We start from the raw sequence: 21731 nt of genomic DNA, 5'->3' as shown, positions 1-21731 counted from the left end.
CCTACTTTATAAGTGAAGCCCTCGATATTGAGGCTTGCTCAGGTGAAACTAATGGCTGTAGAGATGAGGCTAAGCTCACCTGTAGCTATGCCTAGGCGTGACCGCCAGAGAACCTCTTTTGTTGTTCAAATATGGACTTTCTCTCTCTAAGCCTAACTCTGCAAATAACTTTATCACCCTCCCCCCAATGTCAGACAGGACCCCCAAGATGAATGAGCCTTCTGGCAACATGGGACATGGATTCCAGAAATGAGCCTGAACCTGGCACTGAGGGATTGAGAATGCCTTTTAACCAGAAGGAAGAAAAGAAAGGCAACAAAATTAGGTTTTAGCAGCTAAGAGAATTCAAATAGAGTCAGGAGATTGTCCTGGAGGTTACTCCTATGCAAGCCTCACCTATGTATGCCAAATGACCACAATAGATAGGCCCAAGTGAACAGCAGTCCCAAAAACCTTAAAGAATACCTGGATCCCTATCTGAGACTCTAAAAAAGGTTTCACTCACTAAGTTTATTCATCAGAAACTTAGATCCTTCAGAGTGCTCCTATGCTAGCTAAGCCCCAAAACCCAGAGGCAATAGCCTCTTCAAGAAGCTCAACTAGATGTGTACCCCTTTCTCACAAAGTTGACACCCCTTTTCAACATGAACAGGTTAGGGTGGTCACTGCCTAGACATCCCTGAAGATTGGGAAAGTGGCTGAACTAAAGGAAGGGGTAGCAACAGACAAAATGGAATTTAACAAAGGGTAATGAATACTGAATCATTATACAATTTTCTTTTTTCTTAGTTGCTATGGCATTAGAATAGCTAGAAGGAAAGAATTGAAATGGTGGAACTATAACCCATAGCATCCTTTGAAATTTGTTCTATAGCTACTTGTTAAATGGTAATTTGAAAGCTATACCTTTTTGTATATATGTTATATTTCACAATAAGGAAATGGCTGAAACTATGGTACTATAACTCATAATAACTGGAAATTTCCTGTATAGCTATTTGTTAAATCATACTTTGAAAGATATTACCTTTTTGTATATATATTTCATAATAAAGAAATAACTGAAACTGGAAAAAAAAAATTCATAGTGCCTAGTGTTGGTGAAGCAGCAGTGAAATGGGATTCTCATATACAGATAGCCATCCCTTTCTACAGAGCCTAGAATAATTCAACTAGGAGGGGTCTGCCTAACGTAACCACACTTGAAAAGAGGCTGCACTATCAGTGATATTCCCACTGTGTTTATCATTAGACACAGAACATTTTAAATTGAATTTTAATGACTGTAGGTTTTACAAGCCTTAATACTCAACCTTTTAGAGGCTTTGAACTATCAGTTTCACTTTTAACAAGTTATTTGAAGAAAATGATCAATACACAAAAAGGCTTATATGACATACAAGGAATTCCATCTCACTGTTATTTACAATGAAATTGGAAATATTTTAGTGAAAATTGGAAGCTACACAAATGCCAAATAATAATAAACTCTACATCATTAAAAATCATGTCCTCCAATAGTATTCTAGGGAACTATTTACAATATAATGTTATTAATTGCAATGTTAATGCTATGTAAAAAAAGGAAAATATAAACTGTATGCACAGTAAAGTCCCAATTGTATAAATATATATATCTACATATATTATCTATCATTATCTATCTATCTATCTCCACTGTCACCTCTCCTCCCTCCAAAACTGAAAGGATATTGACAATGTTGAATTTTATCTGAAACCTGTGAAACTGGAACTTCTCCTTGGCTTGACTAAACTTTAGATAGGCTTCTCCTTGTCTCTAGGCCCCTAACCTCCCTTAGCTTGCTCCTTATAGAATCCAGATAGAACATGCTCCACCTGGCCTCAAAAATAAACTCAGGAAAGACCATCATGTAATGAACACACTGCGTTGCTTTACTTCCCCTTACAGTCCTGTTCCATTAGTCCTTAAAAACTTTCATGCCCTCTGCTTCAGGGGAGTTGAGCCCTCTCTCTCTCCCCTATTGTGATGTTCTTCTCTCTCTCTCTCTCTCTCTCTCACATGTACACACACATGTGCACACACACACGTGCACACAGGCATACACACAATAACCTTTTGGTCTCTCTCTTCCCTGTTGCATGTAGCTTTGAATAAAGTCTTTCTTGCCTGTTTCACGGTCCAGTGCAGAATTTTTCTTTGACAACATTAACAGTGGTTCTCAGTTTAAGTGGTTCTCAGTGTATTGGGATTATTAGTGATTTTGTTTTTAATTTTCAGCTTGTATATTTTTCTATATATTCCAAATTTTCACCAATAAACATATTTCTATTTTTGCCATTAGAAAACAGATTGCTATTTAAACGATCTAATGAATCACTTACATATCCTAAATAAGATTCAATTTGAAGTCTGTGTATAAACCAACTAGCAGTGAACTTTGCTTTCTTAAAAGTTAGAAGACTGCTTCTAAACATCTTGACATTTCACTTCATTAAAACAAGTGCTTGTTTTTTTCTCCTAATAAGAAACATTAACTCCTGTTTCTTAAACATTAGCGATCACACCACCTTTTGACAGAGACCACAAAATTAATTATACTAATAACCTGTCAATCACCAAAGCTTTTTCATCTGTAAAATGAGAGGGCTGTATTAGTTAATCTCTCCAGTACCTCTGAGCTCTCCAATGATATGAATCTATTATCTAACTCAAGAGACATAAAATTAAGCAGTGGGTTCTCCCTTCACAATAAGCTGGGAGTTATGGGAATTACAGAGAACATTCGGCGGAGGCACTCCATTGCTTAATGTCAAAGTCACAGAAAAAGCTCCAGATGGTGATCCAAAGTGTGCGGAGCGAAGGGGGTGAACTATTCCCACATCTCTCGCTGGCACTCTCACTTAACTGGCTTTTTGATCTGGGGAAAGTAACATAAGTCCCTTCCATGTCTGTCTCCTACTCCCACCCCTAAGACAGGGATGCTTCTCTCACCAGAGTTCTGAAAATTAATAATGCATGTAAAGCCCAGCCTAAGATTGAGGGATTTGGCACATGCAGTTTTTTTTATTATTATTACTTCATAGTGTTCTCCATACTCCTTTACACATACGCTATTTTAAAAAAAATAAACACTCTAGCAGCAAAGAGAGCTCTGTAAAATCAAGGAATAATAAACACAGAGAACAATGTTCTCACGAGACCAGGCATTAGCTGTACCATCTTAACCTCATTAATACCTTTTGAAAATATGAGATTTTTGACAGTGGGCAAAAGCAAATTCTACAGACAACAGCTTGAATACATTGTTTTGTGTAGTCAACTAATAAGTCTGCTTGGCTGTTGACATAAATCCAAAGGAAAGATAACGTCATAAAGTATTTGCTTGGTTTACTGACAGAACAAAAAATAATTTTTCTTCATATAATTACTTCCTGTTATGAAGTTATAGACCAAGAATACTAAATATATGGGAATATTCAGTGCATATGATAATCACATACCCTACTTTAAGAAGAACGAGGCTGCAGAATTCAATATTCATCTCTTCTCTCACACACATAAATTAGTTCTCCTTTTAATCTCACAGACAGGCAACATGAACAAACCTCTGTCCCCACTTCTCTATTCAATCAGATGTGGGCATTAGGGCAGTGCCACCTGCCACGTCCTTTTACAGTGAACCTTCAAGCACTATCCTTTCAGATGTGACATTTGCTGGTGCTAGGATTAGATGAGCAAAGAGGAAAATAAAGGGGATTAATAGTCCTATCCCCTACCTTTTGCAAACTAATGGAGAAGGGGAAAGAACAGGGAAAAAGCATTCTTTAGAAAAACACTTTTAAGTCTTGTCTCCATGACTGACTGGCAAGGCTGGCACAGACCCAAAAGTTAATTTGAAGGGATAGCTTTGGGGAGGTCATGGATAAACAGTCCCCTAAATCCTGACTGTAATAAGTCCATACAACACTCTCAAAGAGCCCTGGAATCAGCCAAAGGCTCAAGTGTTTTCCTCCCTCCAGGGAAGATCTGAGGACTTGTCTTGACTTGCTGGAATGCCAGTTGTATAAGATGCTGACTCTCGGCAAGCAAAGGAGATCCTCTAGCACAGCTCAGCTCTTCTGTTACAGGGCAGCCTTCTCATGCAGCCCTGACCCAACTCATCTTTGCCTTTGTGCTTTGCTTGAACCCTATTCTCTGGACACAGTATCACTTCAACTAGGTTACCTTCCCTGCCACACCCACTCTATCCTAAAAGCCTCCATATCTCTTTCTTAGAGGAAGGCTTCCATTTCACATCACCATTCCAAAGTTCTTAAAATGCCAGGCGATTTTGTAGCCACTGGGAGAGTCTCCGTAACTTGCCCTATGAAATGCAAGCCAGAGACTGCTGAGCAGGACAGACAGTGCTCTGGAAGCTGCCTCCTAAGCAAGTTGAAAGGCCAAAAAAAGAAAAGGCTGCAAGAGTCAGAGGAAACTTAGGGATGCAAGTGACAAGGTAAGACTCAGACCAAACCCAGACAAACATTTAACTGGCACAAATGAGAACACTAAGAAGAATTTTTTAAAACTCCAGAGGAAGTGAATAAAGAAAGGAAGGAAAGACAGGAAGACAAGCAACATGCTCATTTCAAATTAGATGAAAATTAGAAGATTTTGTCTCAATGAAAAGAAAAAATCAGCCTTCTAGTTCTATTTGAAGAAGCAGACAACTAGAGATCTCCCTCCTCTAGGCTAAGACTAAGACTCAGCCCTTTTCTCAGTTATATCAAGTAATGGAAATACAATTTTAATACTTTCTGAAGGAATAAATTTTGAAAGTTGCATATGGGAAATCAATGCATGGGCATGTTCTTACCCAGTTTAGAGCTTTCCACATGATGTATCATAGTAGAAGGAATGAACTGCACGGGATGCAGGTAGGAGGAACACAGGCACTTTCTGAACTCTCTCCCAGGAAAGGTAGAGGGCCAAGGAGATTTCTAACTCAGCAGCAGATCTGTGCTCCTAAACCTGTCCAACCCCTCAGTAGTTGGGCAACGACCTGCATGCCCATGGGATAGAGTAGCTGGAGAAGGCATTTACTAATTGTTTTATTCTTTCATTCATAAATGTTTACTGAGCACCTACTCTAGGAAAAATTCAAGGTTAAGTATCAGTTTAGGTGGCAGACAGGGATGATCACTATGATATAGAAATTATTGTCAAAGTTCTCAGGCATCTTAAATCAAGATAAGAAGATTATACATGTACACAAATGTAATATGAGAGAGCAAATAGTAAGTGTCATTAGAATAGGCCATTCAAAGAATTACTGAATTCTGATTTCCCATATCCTGGACAGAACTCTTATTTGAGATGACTATTTTCTCCCAGATCCTAACCTCATTTTGGCTCCCAGCTGCTCCTTCATTTGAAAAATTCAGCTTGATGTTTCCTCACCTTGAATACATACCTATTCCAATCACTATGAATTGGCATTATTTCCATTACCAATCTGCCCTAGAGCACTTTCCATTTCACAGGGGATCCTGTTCTGCGGCATTTAAAGTTTACAACACCTTATGTAACACAGACTGAATTGAGCAGCACATGGTGACACATCTTATGAAGACATTCTCAACATAGATCCTGCTCGGGTGTCTTTCAGCAACACATTGTGCACCAGTGAAAGAGTGGCTTCCTCGTATAATTACAAGACAGTAGCTTGAGTCAGATGATCCTGTCCCATGGGGAAAGGTGCACTGGATTCACTGAGTTTTAGGAAAACAAACTGAATAGCAGCCTAGAGTGGATATATTGAATCCTGTTAACTTATGCCCTCTCCTGAATGGGTAGAGACACTAACTCGGGGAAAGATTTGTATCAGGTGGAAGATGATGATTAAAGCAAAGAAGATCCTCTTTCCATCACACTCAACTTCACCTGCTGCCTTGGGCTGACATTTAGGTATGAGCGGAGATGAACTCTATCCATTCTATTTTCAGGATTTCTAGTATAAACCTTAGAAATGATACTTTCTAAATCAGTACTATACCTAATATTCCTAAATATAATAAAAGAACTTTAGGATGGATTTCTCGAGCAATAGTTCTAAATGGAAGCAGGACAAAGGGTCACTGCTGGCAATGTCTGTAGACGATTTGGTTTTCACAACATGTCTGTAGACATTTTTGGTTTTCACAACCTGGGGTTGGCATGCTACTGGCATCCAGTGAAAAGAGGCAAAGGAGGTTGCTAAACATCTTACAATATATAGAACAGCCCTTCACAACAAAGAATTATCTGGCCTAAACTGTCAATAGAGCTGATTTAAGGTGTATCTACTCAGTGGAAAAAGCCTTGAATTATGAGTCACAAAACCTGAGTTCTAGGCCAAATTATAAGCTTTTTTGCCATTCAGTTTTTTTTCATCTTTAACATTTGAGTAATATCTGTTCTACTTACCCTTTCATAGTTGTTTATAAGTATCAAATGAAAAAATACATGTAGTACAAAGGCAAGGTTGTACTTTCTTTATTCAGCCTCACAATGTCTTCAACATCAACATTCCCAGACAACCCTTTATACAGATACAAATTCAATCTACAAATATCTATGTAGGGCCTATGGAATAAATAGGACAGTTTTAATTTTATTCAAGAAACCTAAATGCCCACAGAAAGTCAAATGAGTTTCTGGTCCTTCACAGCCCAGTCGAAGAAAAAAACTCTCATCACAGAAGTTTAACATTCAGCTTTCCCTTATCAATGATCTAGAGACACAGAATCAACCTTGGGTCAGAAAACACTTACCCCATGGATTTTTCTTTCATGATGGCAAGATCCATGAGTCCTCGAGACGCACTCGGGGCAGCACTGGTTGGCAGCTATTTGAAGCACTTCTCCCTGAATATTTAGGAAACAGCTCAGTGTAAAATACCAGCAGCAGTAGCAGCAGCAGCCAAAAGGTAACAATGGTTCATTGGACCCCAAGTCATTTTAGGTTCACTACATCTCCTAAGTTTCCATGGGTGACAACAATAGGGAGGCTAAACTGAATAACTAACAAAAGGATTCTCTCTGTCAAGACAAGCTTCTCTCAAATACAAAGTGAATCCGTTAGTCAAAGTAATTTCTTGAAAATTGCCTAAATCTTTTCACATGTAATGAAGGGAAGAATTTTATTCACTAGAAATGTTCCATCTGAGTTTCACACAAGAAAAGTAGTCAGGCTGAGAAAAGAACTATATATTCCTAAGGTTGCTATTTCTATCTGCAAGAGGAAGAAGGTTAGGGTGGGGGTGATCACAGAGCTGGCAGGTCTTCCGGCTATCCTAGAGGGGCCTCATGCAGCCAGCAGGTGGGAGCTGAAGTTCTAATGGTTAACTTTTAGCTGGGAAGAAGAGCAGCAAGGCACATGGGGCAGGGGGTAGAAGGGCAAAGTTTAGAGAGGAAACAGCATTGTTGGGGAGGTATCATGTATACTGCGGTGAGCAGTATAGAATTCCCAGGCTCCAATAAAGATCTATATTGTTTTTCAAGGCTTTTTGTAATTGTAATTGTATTTGCCTTCAATGTGATACTATCAAGGGAATGAGGCACCACCTGATAACCCAGGATTTACTGGGGAGTTGTCACGTGATAACTAACCGTCCATTTGCCACTGCAATGAATCTGTTTATCTCAAAGTTATTAAAATTATGGAGCAACAAGCGTAAGTTTGTCTTTAGGATACAGTGGTTCTCTCATTGTAACCTATTAGGTATTGAATCATATCCCCACAACAAGTATGTTCAGGTCCCAAACGCTGGTCCTGTGGATGTGAACCTATTTATGAATAGGACCACGAAAGATGCTATTAGTTAAGGTTTGCCCAAAGTGAATGAGGGTGGGCTTAATACAATATGGCTGAAGTCTTCATAAGCAAAGGAAATTGGACATGGAAGAGAAAGCCGTGGAGAAGAGCTGGAAACAGAAAGTCAGCAGGAACGCGGAAAGGAAAGAAGAGGACATTGCCATGTGATGGGAAAGCCAAGGAACTCAAGGATTGCCAGCCTGCCAGAATGCTACCTATCCTGCAGAAAGCAAGCCTTGTAGCCTCTGAAACCATGAGCCAGTGAATTCCTGTTGTTAAGCCAACCCACTGTGTGGTATTTATCATAGCAGGCTGGAAATCTAAGACAGATCCTTTCACTCCTCTCATTCCTTCATTGTATACCTTAGAATTTCCTCAAGGCCAGAGGTATTCAGAGAGGGTAATGAGCAATTTTGACCAAAAATGATTATGAGATACTGCCTTAGCCAGGAAACCATGACATCCTCATGACAAACGCCTAAAGAGAAATCGATCAATAGAATTTAAAAATACACATACACGCATACATATACAAATATATGCATGCTATATCTATTAAATGATTTATAATTAACTATTTAATAGTTAATATAACTATTAATCCATTAAACAGATAAGTCTATCAACAACAGTGATCACCAAATTCTTCATGATAAAAGGACCAAATTTAGATGTCATGGAATTTTATCAAATCACATATATTAAGCAACATTAATGCTTTTTTAAAAAGGATGGACCAATATTTCCATGAACTTCTCAGAAAAGTGCCCTCTGAATCCCCAGAGGAAACTACACTTGAATAATTTCCCCTAAGACAATAAATGTAAAAACAAGTACATTAGGCCTAATTTCCACTAAGAAATTCATAAAGATAGAGATTGAGATAATCCAAGTGTTGCCTATATGCCAACATGGAAGCAGGAGGAAGAAAGGCAGGTAGAATGGAAGACTTCAAGAGACATGTTATGCCTCAAAATTATTTTTCTTTGATTTATATAAAACTAACCTTCAGATACGGCCCTTAAAACTCCTTTCATAAAAACAACATTCATTATTTCATAAAAATGATGTTCTTGGGTCTATTGACCTTGAGGTATAAAAGAGAAAAGATGATTTTGAGCTAAAGGAGAAGCTAAGAATTTTATATGTCAGTGCTTGGAGGGCAAGAGGCAGGGTGTTCTTACCACCCAGCCATGTAACCCCACATGGCATGGTATGCTGTGGGCTACAAGGAACACACAGACCTACTGCCTCTCTAGGTTTTATATTTGGAGCACTGGGAAGTGGTTGCATGGGCAAGAGCCATCAGTAAAGATGGCCATCCCCAGGACTGGGGGTTATGATTTGAACATGTCTTTTGTGAGAGGCATGATTCAACCCCCAACACAAACTTATCTATCTACCATGTATTTGTATCTATCCTATAACCATATGTAATAGATCATACATATATCCATATTTTATATCCATACAGACTATATAGATACATAGACAGATAGATAGATACATGCAAATATCTGTCAGAATCACCATTGACATGTCTTCCAGGAACTGGATATTCCTAGTCAATCCCCTGGTCATTCATTTCACTTTCACCTTTTGGTCAAGAAGATTTTCTCAATCCCACAATGCTGGGTCCAGGCTCATCCCTGGGAGTCATATCCTGTGTTGCTAGGGAGATTTACACCCCTGTGAGTCAGGTCCCATGTAGGGAGGAGGGCAGTGAGTTCACCTGCTGAGTTGACTTAGCTAGACAGAGAGAGAGGGCCACATCTGAGCAATGAAGTATACTGGGAGACACTCGTAGGCATAATTAGGAGAGCTTAGCCTCTCCTCTGCAGCAAGAAGCTTCATAAGTGCAAGCCCCAAGATTGAGGGCCTAGCATACCAAATTGTCAGTTTTCAATGTCCATGAAAATACCTGCAGTAACCCAGGTGGGGGTGACCGACATTTCCACATTTTCCCCCAGCTCCTCAGGGGGGCCCTGAATATATATTTTTATTCTCTGCCCAAATTACTCTGGGATGCATTGCTATTTCACACTAACCTGTACAAACTTACCAGATCCCACTTCCTATTCAAAGTTCCATGTAATTATGGTGTTTGAATAAATTGACAGTACAAGTTAAATTACTTAGTGTGCTTTAGAAGATATATATCCTGCACCAAATAAACATCTCTTCCCTTGGGGACTGCACCTCTTTACACCAGTGGGGAGCTGCAGGCTAACAAGTGCCACCTGCTGGGCAGGATAGAAAAAGCACTGAGTCTAGAGGCCTCACAGGAAAGTCTGACAACATGCTCCTCAAGGAAACTTTGTACTGATAAAACCATCCTCCTGAGACCTAGGTCTGTCAGGTCTGGGAAAAATATGATTGGGGTAGTAAAGGAAACCAGATGCCTAGACAACAAAAAATTACAAGTCACATTAGGAAAAATGAAGATATGGCCCAGTCAGAGGAACAAATCTACACTTTAACTGCAATACAGGAATTGAAACAGCTAATTAAAGATCTTCAAACAAATATGCTAAATCAATTCAAAAATCAAATCAATGGGTTGAGGGAAGATATGGCAAAAGAGATGAAGGATATAAAGAAGATTTGGGGTGAATATAAGGAAGAATTCAAATGCCTGAAAAAACAATTGGCAGAACTTATGGGAATTAAAGGCACAATAGAAGAGATGAAAAACACAATGGAGACATACAACAGCAGATTTGAAGAGGGAGAGGAAAAGATTCATGAGCTGGAGCACAGGACATCTGAAATTCTACACACAAAAGAACAGACAGGGAAAAGAATGGAAAAATATTAGCACCATCTCAGAGAACTGAATGACAACATGAGGTACATGAATGTAAATGTCACAGGTGTAACAGAAGGAGAAGAGAAGGGAAAAGGGGCAGAAACAATAATGGAGGAAATAATCACTGAAAATTTCCCATCTCTTATGAAAGACATAAAATTATAGATCCAGGAAGTACAGCATACCCCAAACAGAATAGATCCAAATAGACCTATGACAAAACACTTAATAATCAGATTATCAAACATCAAAGACAAATAGAGAATTCTGAAAGCAACAAGAGAAAAGCAATCCATCACATACAAGGGAAGCTTGATAAGCCTGTGTTCAGATTTCTCAGTAAAAACCATGGAGGTGAGAAGGCAGTGGTGTGATATATTTAAGATAATGAAAGAGAAAAACTGCCAACCAAGAATTCTCTATCTGGCAAAACTGTCCTTCAAAAATGAGGGACAGTTTAAAATATTCTCAGACAGACCCTGAGAGAGCTTGTGAACAAGATACCTGCTCTACAGGAAATACTAAAGGGAACACTACAGGCAGCTAGGAAAAGACAGGAGAGAGTGGTTTGGAGCACAATATTGGGTGATGGTAGCACAATAATGTAAGTGCCCTGAACAAAGATGACTGTGAGTATGGTTGAAAGATGAAGGTTAGGGCATGTAGGATACCAGAAGGAAAGATAGAAGATAAAGACTGGGACTGTATAACTTAGTGAAACCTAGAGTGATCAATGATTGTGATTAAATGTACAAATATGTGTTTACATGAGGGAGAAAAAATGAATGTCAACTTTGCAAGGTGTTAAAAGTGGGGTGATATTGGGGAAACAATACAATCAATGCAAACTAGAGTCTATAGTTAACAATAACATTGTAATATGCTTCTATTAATTGTAACAAAGGCAATATACCAAAGCTAAATGTCTATAAGAGGCTATAAGGGAGAAGTATGGGATTCTTGGTGTCAGTGTTGTCTGACTTTTTAATTGTATTTTATTCTAATTTTATCTTTTCTTTTATTGCTTTTTAGTTGTCATTTCTTGCTCTTTTTCTTTTTTTTCTTTTTACTTTTTTGGCCTCTTCCTATTTCTTTGCAAAAGAAATGGAAATGTCCTTATATAGATAGTGATGGTGAATGCATAACTGTGTGATTAAACAGGGAACCATTGTTTGTTACTTGGGATGGAATGTATGTTATATGAATAAAAACATCTGAAAAATAAACAGGTGATAGAAGTGCCAGAGAAAATGTGGAAAAAGGGATGTACCTAATCATCACTGGTGAGGAATTACAATGGTGCAGCCATCTGGAGGGCAGTGTGGTGGTTCCACAGGAAGCTAAGCATGGGGTTGCCACAGGGTCCTGCAACTTGATTACTGAGTATATACTTGAACAAACTGAAAAGAGGTACATGCATGGACATTTGCACAGTGGGATTTATGTTGCCACTATTCACAATTTGCAGTGGATGGAGGTGGCCTAAGGGTACACCGACTGATGAGCAGAATGGCGAACTGTGGTGTATACATACAATGGAATATTGAGCTGCTACAAGAAGGAGTGAGGTTGTGAGGTGTATGGACATTGAGGACAGTATGTTGAATGAAATAAACCAGAAATGATTAGAAAAACATTGGTATACCTAACTAATAACTATAACGTGCAAGCTCTGAGAATTGAGTCTGAGAGCGTAGGTTATCAGGGGAAGGCTTATTGTAAAGTTTCCTGGATTGTAAGCTCTTATAGCAGTTACATCTATCTCTGAGTTGTAATGGTTATTTCTAAATTCTGAGATGCTGAGCTCTTTGTGTATTATCTGGTTGGTCCTTGGAACTCTAGGTATCTGTGTGACACCTGAGAATCAGAGCCAGAGTCCAACAGTTATGAATGTCAGTATTACCCCACACAGAAAATGTTAAGGAGTCTGAAAAAAGAGACTGGACTTCAATTAGAAATATGAATGAAATGGACTTGGTGAGGACTAAGGTAAATTAAACTAAGTGGTAAAGGATGATATGGACAGTGTTTTTAAAACTTCAATTTCTGTGTGAGACCAAAGGAAGAGATGTTTATTAGGTCCAAAATCTACATTTTTTGTAACCCATTATTTAATTTAACTTATAAGGTCAGTTTATTCAAACAACATAAGTACATCGAACATTGAATACGGAGTGAAATTTGGTTGGTTTGTACAGGTTAGTGTGAAGCCCCAAAACACACCAGAGTAATTTGGGCAGAGAATAAAGATGTATTTGCAAAACCCCTTTGAGATACGGGGGGGAGAAATATGGAAATATTAAAGTTCCCCACCTAGGGAACTAATGATATTTTCACAAGCTTTGGGGGGCTACCAATTTAGAAGGCTGATACCTCGATCTTGGGGCTTGCCCTTATGAAGCTTGTTACTGCAAAGGAGAGGCTAAGCCTACTTAAAATTGTGCCTAAGAGTCACCCCCAGAGAACTGTTTTTGTTGCTCTGATGTGGCCTCTCTAGGCCAACTCTGCAGGTAAACTCACTGCCCTCCCCCCAGGTGGGACATGATTCCCAGGGGTGTAAATCTCCCTGACAACATGGAACATGATTTGCAGGGATGAGCTTGGCCCTGGCATCATGGGATTGGGAAAGCCTTCTTGGACCAACAGTGGGAAGAGAAAGGAAACAAAGTTTTAGTGGCTGAGAGATCTCAAATAGAGTCAAGAGGTCATTCTGGAGGGCATTCTTATGCATTATATAGATATCCCTTTGTAGTTTGTCCTGTATTGGAATAGCTAGAAGGAAATACCTGAAACTGTTGAACTGCAACCCAGTAGCCTTTATTATTGAAGACAATTGTATAACTATATAGCTTACACTGCGTGACCGTAGGACTGTGAAAACTTTGTGGGTCCCACTCCCTTTATACAGCATATGGACAGATGAATAAAAAAATGAGGACAAAAAGTAAATGAATAATAGGGAGGGATGGGGGGTATGGGATGTTTTGGGTGTTTTTTTTTTACTTTAACTTTTATTCTTCTTTTTTGCATGTGGTAATGAAATGTTCAAAAATTGATTGTGGTGATGAATGCACAACTATATAATGCTATTGTGGACAGCTGAATCTACACAATGGATGATTGTATGGTATGTGAATATATCTCAATAAAATTGAATTGAAAAAAAATTGAACAGGAGGGAACACTACTTAACTCATCCTATGAGGCCATCACCCTAATACCAACGCTTGATAAAGATACTACAAGAAGAGAAAATTATAGACAAATTTCTCAAATGGCTATAGATGTAAAAATCCTTAACAAAATACCTGCAAATTGAATCCAGCAGCACATTAAAAGAATTATACACCATAATCAAGTTGGTTTTATCCTAGGTATGCAATGGTGGTTCAACATAAAGAAAATCAATTAATATAATACACTACATTAACAAAACAAAGGAAAAAAATCACACGATCTCTCAACTGACAAACAAAAGGCATCTGACAAAATACTTTCTTGATTATAAAACACTTAGAAAAATAGGAATAGATGGACATTTTCTCAACATGGTAAGAGGCATATATGAAAAACACACAGCTAGCATCATATACAATGGTGAAAGACTAAAAGTTTTCCCTCCAAGATCTGGAAAAAGAGAAGTATGCCCACTGTCACCACTTTTTGGTGACACCACATTGTATCAGCTGTTCTGGCCAGCACAGTTAGGTAGGAAAAAAAAGTCACCCAAATCTGAAAAGAAGAGGTAAAACTTCCAATATTTGCAGATGACATGATCCTATATAGAAAGTACGGAAAAATATACAACAAATTTTTACTAGCCCTAATAAACGAATTCAGCAAAGTATCACAGTACAAGATCAACACACAAATATCAATAATGTTTCTATACACTAGTAATGAGCAATTAGAGGAGGCAAACAAGAAAAATTCCATTTACAATAGCAATTAAAAGAATTATATATTTAGATATAAATTTATTTAAGGACATAAAGGATGTATATATGGAAAACTGCCAAAACTGCTAAAAGATACCAAAGACGATCTAAATAAAGGGAAGGACATTCCATGCTCACAGACTGGAAGACTAAATATTATTAAGATGTCAATTCTACCCAAAATAATTTACGGATTCAATGTAATCTCAATCAAAATTCCAACAGCCTTCTTTGCAAAAATGGAAAAGCAAGTCATCAAATTTATTCAGAATGGTAAGAGCCCCCGAATAGCCAAAAACATCTTGCGAGAGAAGAATGACGCTGGAAGAATCACACTTCCTGACTTTAAAGATTATTACAAAGTTACAGTGGTCAAAAACAGCACGGTGGTGGCACAAGAATAGAGATATAGACCAACGGAATCAAATTCAGGGTTCAGAAATAGACCCTCACATCTATGGCCAATTGATTTTTATAAGGCTGCCATGTCCACTCAATTGGGTAAGAACAGTCTCCTCAACAAATGGTTCAAGGAGAACTGGATAGCCATGTACCAAAAAATGAATGGAGAACTCTGTCTCACACCATATATAAAAATTACTCAAAATGGATCATCAATCTAAATAAAAGAACCAGGACTATAAAATTACTAGAAGAAAAGATAGGGAATCATCTTCAGCAACTTGTACTAGGAAATGGTTCCTCAGACTTTACATCCAAAGCATAAGCACGAAAATAAAAAACAGATCAATGGAACACAAACAAAATTTAAAACTTTTGTGCATCAAATGACTTTATCACAAAAATGAAAAGATAAATTACTCAATGGGAGAAAATATTTGGAGCCACATATCTGATAAGGTTTTAATAGACAGTATATATAAAGAAAGCCAATAACTCAACAATAAAAAGACAAACAACCCAATCAAAAATGGGCAAAAGACTTGAATAGACATTTCTCAAAGAGCACATAGAAGTGGTTAAAACGCACATGAACAGATGCGCAACATCATTAGCTTTTAGGGAAATGCAAACCAAAACCAAAATGAGATATCATTTCACACCCATTAGAATAGCTACTATTAAAAAAACAGAAATTTACAAGTTCTGGAGAGGATGTGGAGAAATAGGAGCACTCATTCATTGTTGGTGGTAATGTGAAATGAAGAATCTGCTGTGGAAAACAGTTTGGCAGTTCCTCAGAAAGCTAAGTATAAAATTACCATATACCCAGCACTCCTGCTATGAGGTATATACACAAAAGAATTGAAAGAAGGGACTTGAACAGATACTTGCACACCAGTGTTCATAGCAGACTTATTCACAATTGCCAAAAGATGGAAGCAATACAAGTGTGTATGAACACTTGGATAAACAATGGATAAACAAAATATAGTATATGCACAAAATGGAATATTATTCAGCATTAAAATAATATTAAAATATATGCATTAAAATGGAATTAAGTTCTAGTTCATGCGACACCACTGATGAACCTTGAAGACATTATATTGAGTGAAGTAAGGCAGACACAAAAGGAAAAATATGAATAAGCAATTCATAGTGTTAGAATCTAGACTATAGGTTACCAAGGGCTGGGCTGGGGATAGGGAATGGGGAGTTAATGCTCGATTTGTACAGAATTTCTATTTGGGTTGATTGCAAAGTTTTGGAAATGGATGGTCGTGATGGTAGCACAACAATGTGAGTGTAATTAACAGCACTGATTTATGTCTATGAATGTGGTTAAAAGGGGAAATTTTAGGTTGTAATTATGTTACTAGAATAGAAATTAAACGATAAAACACAGGACTATACAACACAGTAAACCCCATTATAAACCACGGACTATAGTTAATAATACAATTATGAAAATGTTCTTTTATGAATTATAACAAATGTACAACACTAATAAAAGGTGTTAATAATAGGGTGATATATGGGAAAAAATACACCATAATGTAAACTACAGATTATAGTTAATAGTACAATTATAATATTCTTTCTTCAAGTAAAACAAAGGTACCACACTAATTCAAAGTGTTAATAATGCAGAGTGGGGTATATGGGAACACTGTATTTTTTATGAGTTTTTTGTAAACCTACAACTTCTCTAATTAAAAAAAAATTAAAGATATATAACATTGCTAATAAATAATTAGCTGCATATTGAAATAGTAAACCAAATATATATATATACAACATTGGAATATATTTTTATAATACAATAGAAAAGATCACTCACACTTTAGAATAATGGTTGAAAATGTGAAATGGTACAACTATTTTGAAGGACTATTTGGCCAAGCTGTCAAGAATCTTTTATTCGTGCTTGCCTTTTTACTGAGAAATTCCTTCTTGAAATAAAATAATCAAAGATAGGAAAAAAGATTCAGCTATAGTAATCTTGATAGCATATATACGGGAGCAAAGTAGTATCCAAATTAAGATATATTAAATATGTTATAGCACAAACAATCACTATAATATTATGAGAGAATTCAAATCTTCTTGGGAAAGAATAATCAATTATATGGAAATTATGTGAACAATGCAGGTTACAAAAAATGAGCACATTATATAGAGAAACAGTTATACAGATAAACAGAATTTGTGGCTGAAGAAATATGTATCTGTTCCTCCGTACAACAATATTTCAATTTACAGAATTTCCTGTTAAATAAACACATAACAAAATGTTTGCACTGAAAAAAATAAAATAAAATTCCAAGCGCCATAGTACATCATGCAAGGCCTCCATAATCTTGAACTTAATAACTTTCTAGCCTCATCTCTCATTCATTCATTCACTGAATCAGTCAGTCAGACAAAAAATATTTATTGAGTACCTACCATGCTTCTGGTGCTATTCTAGGTACTGAGGATATACCGTGAATAAAAGAGACAGCAAACAAGAAATATCAGCAAAACATATAGTATGTCAGATAATGGTTAGTGCCAAGAAGAAAAATAAAGCACAGGGATAGGAAATATGTGGTAAGGGTTAGAAATATGCAATTCTAAATAGAATGATATTTAGGCAAGACTTAAAAGAGGTAAAGGATTGGGAAATAACATGGAGGAAGAGCTATTTCAGACATCGAGTGAGAGCAGAGAAGTCACAATTTGGAATGTACTATTTTGTGAAGGAAGAACTAAGGAATTTGCTAATTTGCTGGATGTGGGATATGGAAGAAAGTGGAGAATTAAGAATCAGTCTAAGATTTCTGGCCTGAGAGAATGGAGTTGCCATTTACTGAGATGAGAAAAATTAGGAGAAGCACAAACTAGGAAGGGACAAAATCCCAAGTTTGATATAGAACAGGGATTGGAAACCTTTTTCTGTAATGACAGAGACAGAAAATATTTTAGCCTTTGCAGGCTACATATGATCTATGTCACAACCCACTCAACTCCGTTGTAGTATAAAAGCAGCCAAAGATAATACATAAATGAATGAGCATGCCTGTGTTCCAGCCAAACTTTATTTATGGACACTGACGTTTGATTTCGTATAATTTGTAATTTTCATACAATCATATAACATTGCTCTTTAAAATTTTTAACCATTTAAAAATGTAAATACCATTCGTAGCTTATGGACCATAAAAAATCCAAGTGGCAGGCCAGATTTGGCCAACAGCCCTTAGTCTACTAAGCCCTGATATAGAACACGCTTAATTTTCAGCGATACAATTTATGCCTTCTAACATTTAACAGGACATCTTCTGTGACACCACAATTACTCATGTGAAATGGGGGAGGCAATACGTTCACAGCCTTGTACCACAAGCTCACATTCTGACAGGAGTAACTCAGCAAGCCAAACAATGACCTTTTAGTAGTATTTAATTTATAAAATAGAAAGGCCTCCTAACATACAGCACAATATTATCAACTTTACCAACATTTGGTGTACATCCAACTTCTCAGAAATACACCCATCAAGAAACTGAGGAATAAGCTTAAAAGTATACAGAACCTTCACTCTAATGTTAGGGACGAATGGAAACCTTTAGCATTAGATGGTAAAAAGGCTCAAAATTAATTATGGGGGAGGAAAGCCTGAAAACTAGAAAAATAAAGTATGTTTGAGAAACTGATGAAATGCTTTTTAAAGAATATAATTGGTCTTCTGCAGGGAATTTCAAATGTTCAAATTTAAAGCTTAAGTTTTTGCTTTTTAATAGATTCACTTCAAAAAAGAAAAGAGTCAGCACCGAGAAAAATCATTTTAATAGAATAGAGGAATATTTAGAAAAAATTGGAAAATATCACCTATAGACTTGGTCAAATACAAGATTTCTTGAGTCAAAACCTCTCTTCTGTTCCCAGGGAGGCCAATGGTAACACAATAATATACAATCAGCAGCAGACCAAACAAAGTTTTTAGAAAATCATCTTCACAGTGTCAATCCTGACTTTTAATCCACTCAACCCATAAAGGCCATGGTTGGTTTCAGTAGCTTTGGCATATGTCAGACATGGGACAATATCTCTGGACAGCAGTTTACTAACTGCATCATTGTGGGCAAGTTGCTAAAAATATGCAGGCTTCTCTTTCCTCATCTGTAAAGGGTAGATGAAGATACCTACCCTACACAATGCTAAATGGGATAACTCAGGGCCTGCTTCAGAGTAAATGCCAAAAAATAGAAATTAAGATATTCTTAGAAATGATACATTAAAATTCTCTCCAGCATGTCATAAAGCTTCCATAGATACTGAGATAAATACCAAAAGCAGAGGACTGAAAAGATGCAACAACCGTACCATGTCACTGATTTTACCAATATATTTAGGACACATTTAGGATACCATACCTTCTCAAAGGCACACTGAGGGTTTCTGCAAACATCAGATTTGCAGATAACAATATCACCATGGCAACGGCAGTTCTGGCATGAATCGGGTTTCCAAATTGTGGCATCCTGCAAAGAAGCATAAGCTCTGAGTTAAAAACTGATCAGTCAAAGTATGGACACACAAAAGCAGCACATCAAGAGCCCCATAGCCTGAACAATTAAAAGGCAAAGGAAAGTCACAGACACACACAGTACTTGCAAGGCACTGATTAAACCCTGAGGGGCAATAAAAGCACTGTAATCCATCTCACGACAGTCAACCCACGTAGCCAAAGACAAGGGCACGCAGCAGAAAGCTGTCCATACCCAGAGTAAAAACTGTCGATTGGCCTGAAACCTCAAGAGGAAAAGCCGCTCCCTGACTTGAAGTTTCTCTTCGCTGTTAACTAGCAGAAATCACTGGAACATGTTTAAAGGAAAATGACACTTTGACTAGCAATATTGAGCATCCTAAGGGCAGTGTTTACCACTAGATACTTCTACAATGAGCACCTCAGGCTTCACTTTCCAGCTTCTTGCTACTACGGACTCTCACAGTCATCAGAAACAGAGGATTTGAGCAGGTAGTTGAATTTTCTAAGGCAAATCAACCAACATACATGAATTACGTGGCTATTATGTGCTTGACTGTGTGTTAAGCATAATGGGGTACAAATGAAGCATAATTATGGGCACCATCCATAAGGATTTCACAGGTTATTTTGAATCAGGAACATGAGGCAATTAAATATACATAAATTGGTGACACTTATTCTCAACTAATGGGAAAGGGAAATAATAATCATGTACAGAAAAGTGAATCTGAACTCTATACAGAAAGATCTTAGAAATTTCTTTCCTTTTTCTCACCATCCATCATGTTGCGCATACATTTATGAAGCAACTTTGAAACCAGTCATCACATAGATCCCACAGAGGCCTGTTTCTGCCCATTAAAAGGCTGCTCTGATGATTGCAAATTAACGGAGTAAAGATACCATACCCTGTATTAAAAATGGGAAACTCATTTCCAAGAGATTTCCTAATTCAAATTCCTAATTCAATATGGGTTGAAAGAGCCATACTGTCTGGCTGAGTTTTGGATACTAAGCCTCTTTGGAGAGTGTTTAGTTATTCTCTGGTTTAAAACCACTCAGTAGTTCATCACTGCCTGTGATGCAATATGTTAACTGTAGACACTATAATCTGACGCCAGCCTCTCTCTCTGGCCTGGGAGCATCTCACAGGTCCCATCCCCACAATCTGAAACTTTTTTCCCTTCCCACCCACTTAGCCAAGCTGTTGGACAGTCCCAGCCTCCCCTTACCTGGTCTCACACCCCACCCTCTTCCCGGGATCCCCCTTCTTCCCTAACTTCCCCAGAGACAGTTTGCAAACCAACATTCCTCAACCTTAAGGAGGAATCATTTCCTAACCTTTAACCCTGAACTTCATCCCCTACTTAGCATGGAGCTCTTCACCATCTCTCTGTGACCCCACTGTCTCCTGTACACATTAAATCTTTATTATGCTCATTTTCATTCCTGCCAGCCTTGGCAGACCAGACTGGAAGCCCTGCAAAGCACGGACTCCTTCGCCTGGCACACCGTAGGCCCTCAATAAACCAAGAGTTGGCAGGTCATAAGTTGCTTAGTGAAGGTTTTTTCCAACTTTTTAAACTTTCTCATCTCTTTTTCCTCACTTAACTAAATTGAAATTGCTACTAAAATTCTTTGGGGAGGAGTAAGAGAAGTTTCTAAGCTCCCAATAGTCGTCAGAGGGCACCCAGTCAACAGAACACTACATTTAACTTGACCTGGGATGAGCTAGGAAACTAATGGGAAGCAGAGGCTTTCACACAAAAAGGCAGAAGCCAATGAGGAAGATGTGAGGTGAGCATTTGGGGTTAAGAAATGCTACATTCATAACTTTTTTTTTTTTATCTTTTTTATTTTGAGATAAATTCAAAGTTACATGAATAGTTGCAAAAACAATACTAGCCCCATACACAGAATTCCATCATACCCTGACCCCCTCCCCCGATAGCTCAATCCACCAACTTTAACATGCTGTCACATCACTATTTCTTTCCCTCCCTCCCTATCTATCGTCCATCATCTATTTCTCTATCCTCTGAACACATGAGAGTCAGCCACACACATCCCTGAACACACACTATAATTCACGTATGTACTTCCCATGAACAAGAACATTCTTTTATGTAATTCCATTAAGCACAGCTAAGTATAAGAGATTGAACAATGATACAATGCTTACATTCTATATTTCCTTTTCCTTATGTCTCAGCTGTGTCCCTTGAGCCA

The 21731-nt window shown here is 37.7% G+C and overlaps 1 protein-coding gene across 7 annotated transcripts in view; it reads right to left on the bottom strand.

Moving 5' to 3' along the window:
• Positions 1–21731, bottom strand: part of FRAS1 (Fraser extracellular matrix complex subunit 1) — a 474784-nt gene that overhangs the window by 281330 nt on the left and 171723 nt on the right. For all 7 annotated transcript variants that reach the window (XR_005215891.1, XM_037830061.1, XM_037830063.1 and 4 more), the window contains exons 3-4: positions 19387–19494; positions 6775–6867 (exon numbers count right to left, since the gene is read on the bottom strand). Coding sequence is in view for 6 of the 7 variants with exons in the window: in XM_037830061.1 (XP_037685989.1) it covers positions 6775–6867; positions 19387–19494 (201 nt within the window). In the remaining variant the exon portion in view is untranslated. The remainder of the gene's footprint in view (positions 1–6774; positions 6868–19386; positions 19495–21731) is intronic.

Source organism: Choloepus didactylus, chromosome 3, assembly GCF_015220235.1.
Source record: "Choloepus didactylus isolate mChoDid1 chromosome 3, mChoDid1.pri, whole genome shotgun sequence".
In the NCBI taxonomy this organism is placed as follows: Eukaryota; Metazoa; Chordata; class Mammalia; order Pilosa; family Megalonychidae; genus Choloepus; species Choloepus didactylus.
Note: the sequence above shows the minus strand (reverse complement) of the source record. Positions and strands in the feature narration are given on the sequence as shown.